The sequence below is a fragment of the Engraulis encrasicolus genome, chromosome 8 (assembly GCF_034702125.1).
Source record: "Engraulis encrasicolus isolate BLACKSEA-1 chromosome 8, IST_EnEncr_1.0, whole genome shotgun sequence".
In the NCBI taxonomy this organism is placed as follows: Eukaryota; Metazoa; Chordata; class Actinopteri; order Clupeiformes; family Engraulidae; genus Engraulis; species Engraulis encrasicolus.
The window spans coordinates 44366191-44371190 of record NC_085864.1 but is presented as its reverse complement, the minus strand read 5'-3'; the positions used below and the strand labels follow the sequence as shown (position 1 = coordinate 44371190).

Below are 5000 nucleotides of genomic sequence, written 5' to 3'. Positions count from 1 at the left end.
GCCGCATGTGGCCCCCGGGCCTCCAGTTGCCCATCCCTGGGATAGAGTCTTAAAAGACCCCCCACAATAATCAGATCCAGCATCCAAAGTAACCTACTATAGTATAATTCCAGTCAACACATACTGTATGTTAGCTACTATATTATTTGTCCTGCTCCCGAGCCCTAGCCGCCCACCCACCCCCTAATGTTGAACCTCATGTTTAGCCTAATGTTTAACATCATGTTGAGCAGCTGTTAACCAAACAACTTTGTCTCCATCACAGGTGTCAGTCACAGCCAGAGAAGACGTACCTGCATTTGGCCCCCCTCTCCCCAACCCTGCTGTTTTCAAGAAGGTAAAGTGGGACTTGTGGATGGTTCCTGCACTACTTTATATGTTTTTTTTTTGCAAAGGGAGAGTCCCTAGAGCAATGTTATATCAGGTGCCTTGCTTTTTTTTTTCAAAGGTTCGTTGGATTTTTTCTTCTTTAAGTTCTTTTTTTCTTTTCATAACTTCAATGGCATGATGACATTTTGACCTTGTGGTCTCCCTCAGATTTACTAGCAAACACAGGCTTGACACATTATCTACACAACACCTGTCTGATGGGGTGGAGTGAAATTAACCCTTAAAGGTCCAGGATGTACGCCTGTTGTGTGACCAGGGCCTAATGAATAAGGGAGATAACAGAATGTTTAGAACATAAAACACATGGTCTCCATGGTCCGCCATTTTGAATTTCCAAAAATAGCCATTTTTAGCTGCAAAAATGACTCTACTTGGACCATACTAGAACATATTTGTTTATTACTTAGTGAACTCTCATGTAAAGATCAAATTTCGCAATAGGCAGCCCAGTTTCAATGACCAACATAGTTGCAGTACCTTTTTTGACCATTTCCTGCACAGTGTCCCTTTAACATACTCCATCTACTGGGAGGGTTTTGAACCTGCAACCCCCCTTTGATCCCAAGACCAACTAGCCGACAGCTGGCCATTGTTTTTCGATACAGCCTTTCCCATCGGCCTTGAACCGCGACCGATTTCGATTTGGGTCTATTTTTAGTTGTCATGACTCAATGAACTTCATTGATCATTATAATGACTTCAGATACAATCCCAAGATATTTGCTGCACAACTGGTGTGCTTGGGAAAACGACCCTATATCCTCTGTAGAATCCTCCCCTCATCGATTGTACTGTATATCTTCATATGGAAACTGGAAACGAAGTCTGCGATGCCAAGCTCCCGTTTCTCTTACTTTAACATAGTGACATTTTGTCCGGTCTGCCCTTGTATGAATGTCCGATGAAGGGGCAGGCTGGATAAAACGTCACTATGTTAAAGCAAGAGAAACGGGAGCTTGGTGCCGCGGATTTCATTTTCAGTTTTCATGCTACTTTGCTAGTCCTACACTCAGTCTTTTTTAATGGATGTGCATGTTTTTCTTTGTTAAACCTGTGCATGTTCATATACAATAGTACATTTGTATACTGTACTGTATCCTCAAAACCTGTCCACTCGAAACCTAGCTGTAACAGAGTCAGGGCATATGCGCAGAGGCCTTGAATTGGTTTGGGGTTATGAATGAATGAATGAATGAATGAAGGAACAAAGGAATGAATGGTGAACTGAATGAATGAAAGGAGTGAATGGAAGGTGCTCGAGGTCTGTTCTTGTGGTGCTCTTCTTCGTCAATATTCACAAAGTCACAAAGGCTTTGAGGCTGCTATTGTCTGTGACTCACAAAGTCACAAGGGGAGCGTACGAGGCTGACTTGGCTCCTGTCTTCTCCCCAGGGCCCTGAGTTTCGAGACTTCCTGCTGACCAAGCTGATCAATGCGGAGAACGCCTGCTACAAGTCAGACAAGTTTGCCAAGCTGGAGGTGAGAGGAGAGCGTGACCCCCCTGCCTGAGGACAAGTGCAGTGGTTTTATGTTTGCTAGTCTGTGTGTGATATGCGTTTGAGTTTAGCGTGTGTGTGCATCTCAGTAAGTGTGCGTCTGTGTTTTTCACAAGTTTTATAGAATGCTTACTGTACGTACCTTTCTCTGAATGTATATAATACTTGTCTCTTCTAACATGTCCACAATGTATGCGTGCGTGCGTGCATGCGTGTGTGTCTGCGTGTGCGCGTCTGTGTCCTTGTCTGTTTGGCGTGCGTGTGCACATGTATGTGTGTGTTCATTTGTGTGCGTGTGTGTTGCCTCTCTGTGTGTATGCCTGCTTGTGTTTCTGCGTGTGTGTGCCCGGATGGCAGGGTCGTACCCGGGCCGCCCTGCTGGATAACCTCCATGATGAGCTGCACCGGCAGACTCAGGCCACGCTGGGGCTGGGGACCCCGGGGGACGAGGACAAGCTGGAGAACGGCGGCCACGGCGGCCTCCTGGAGTCCTTTAAGGTGAGAACACCATAAGCCCCATGATCATCCCATCACTAAACTATCCTGCTACACCTCTTCTACTCCTCTACTCGTGAGACCACAACCCTTTGGCCATCCCATCACTACTATACCCCCCGGCCCATCCCCATCAACTATCCTGCTACTCCCCCTCTACTCTCCTCCACTCCTCTACTCCTCCACTACTCCTCCACCTACACCCACCCATTACTCCTAATGTAGCATGCTACACGGATCCATTGACTTTCACTATAGCGACAAGCTCCCTCTTTTAACTTTTCTTAAAGCAAGACAACGGTTTACATGAAAAATAAGACACTTTACCACCTTTATAAACCCTGGCCAACGATTTTAACTGTATTAAGCCCCAAAATAGTGCCATACCCCTTTAAGGTGAGGCCGCAAGCCCCATACTCATCCCATCACCTAGACCCATCACTAAACTATCCTGCTACTCCTCCTCTAGTCTACTCTTCTCTTCTCCTCTACTTCTATACCTCCATCTGTTCCAACCAACCTCTGTTCCCGCTCCCTCCGGCCCTATATTTTATTCCACCTACACTACCATCCCTGGTTAGATATACTCTGTATACCCGCGTTCTACGTAGACTACACCACTGCCACCGGCTGGGAATGCTTGATGCCCCTGGGCACTGTGCCGTGTGCCCATATGGTTGATCCGGCCATGCCTCCATCCCAGCCAGCCTCCTTAACCCTGGCATCCTGTGCATTCACTGAGCCCCAATCATGAATCATCATGTCATGTTATGGCCCTCTGTTCTCACCCCTGTGGAGCTCTGATTTGTCCTCATCTACCCTTGTGGCAGTGGGTCCTGTCCCCTCCGCCCTCCTCCATCCTGTCATCCCAGACCTCCACCCTTCCACTCCTCTACTCCTCCACGTTCTCCTCCTCTACTCCTCCACTTTCTGCTCCTGGTCTCCTTCTGCTGCTTCTTTCCTGTCCCACTGCTCAGAGCTGTGCCTCAGTCAGGGGGATAGAGGATAGTAGTCACCACAGCAGACTCCTGATGCCTGATGTCTGTCTGCTGTCCCAACCGTTCAGTCTCTCAAACGCTCACTGTCATCTTTGCTGTCACTCCAGCCGTCATACAGATACAGATACACACAGGCCTGCGTACACATGGAAACTGAGTCTCTGTCTCTCTGTCCGTCTGTCTGTCTGTCTGTATTCTCTATCTCCGTTACTTCCGTTGTCTCTGCAACTCTCTCTCTCTCTCTCTCTCTCTCTCTCTCTCTCTCTCACACTCACACACTCACACACACTCTCACACACACTCTCACACACACTCTCTCACACACACTCTCTCACACACACACACACTCACACTCACACACACACACACACACACACACACACACACACACACACACACACACACACACACACACACACACACACACACACACACACACACACACACACACACACACACACACACACACACACCTATATATGTATATAAGTGTCTGATGAGCTGGTCTTTGCCTGTTTCCAGGAGGTGTTGGGCTTTGTTGGCAGCGTCCCTCTCTCGTCCACTGGGGGCGCTGTGCTGATCTGTGCACTTGCCACGACTGTCTACTTCTACAGCTCCCAACTCCCAAGCACACATCATTGAAATGACACCTTCATTTTTGAAATACACAGTATAGTATATAGTGAGTTTTGCAGTGCTAAATCACCACTTAGAGAGAGGCGAATTTAACACCAGTGTTGGTTTTACGTGTCTTACGTTAGGTTTTGAATTAGCACCGCAAGATTTACTAGGCACTGGATTGCTATAGTCACACTTCCATTGTTCCGTTGTTTGTTTGTCTGTCTGTTCACGTGAGTGAGTGAGTGAGTGAGTGAGTGAGTGAGTGAGTGAGTGAGTGAGTGAGTGAGTGAGAGAGTGAGTGAGTGAGTGAGTGAGTGAGTGAGTGAGTGAGTGAGTGAGTGAGTGAGTGAGTGAGTGAGTGAGTGAGTGAGTGAGTGAGTGAGTGAGTGAGTGAGTGAGTGAGTGAGTGAGTGAGTGAGTGAGTGAGTGAGAGAGTGAGAGAGTGAGAGAGTGAGAGAGTGAGAGAGTGAGAGAGTGAGAGAGTGAGAGAGTGAGTTTACGTATTAATCCCTGAAGGGAAAATTGCATGCCACCTGGCCATTCACACGCTTGTATGTCTACTCTGCCATGTTTGTACTGTATGTCTGTATGTTTGTTTGATGTTCTTCATGCATGGATATTTGTGTACATGAGCTGAGGAGAATGCCCATTATGTTTACATTTTGCATTGCTGTCAAATTGTACAAATGAACATGTTTTTTGATATGAACAATATGGCGAATGACTAATGGATGACAATATGAGCAATGACACACAATAAATTATAAAATTGAGCACAATTGTCATCGTCAATTCTTGCTCCAATGGCCATATGAGGACATCAGACGCTTCTGTCGTCTGAGACTGAAGCAGTAACTTTAGGCCTATAGCACTCTCTAGTGGTCATAACTGGTAGTTACATATTGCACAAAAGCAAATGACTACAAGACGTTTACAAATTGTGTTTTTATAAGCTTCTCTGACCTTTAAGGCCTTACCAGACACATATAAAACATATATA

At 46.5% G+C, this 5000-nt stretch overlaps 1 protein-coding gene across 13 annotated transcripts in view; it reads left to right on the top strand.

The window, feature by feature from the left end:
- rap1gap2a (RAP1 GTPase activating protein 2a) overlaps nt 1-5000 on the top strand; it is a 197021-nt gene that overhangs the window by 173841 nt on the left and 18180 nt on the right. For all 13 annotated transcript variants that reach the window (XR_010035883.1, XR_010035882.1, XR_010035881.1 and 10 more), the window contains 3 exons: nt 266-337; nt 1783-1869; nt 2244-2384. Coding sequence is in view for 10 of the 13 variants with exons in the window: in XM_063205797.1 (XP_063061867.1) it covers nt 266-337; nt 1783-1869; nt 2244-2384 (300 nt within the window). In the remaining 3 variants the exon portion in view is untranslated. The remainder of the gene's footprint in view (nt 1-265; nt 338-1782; nt 1870-2243; nt 2385-5000) is intronic.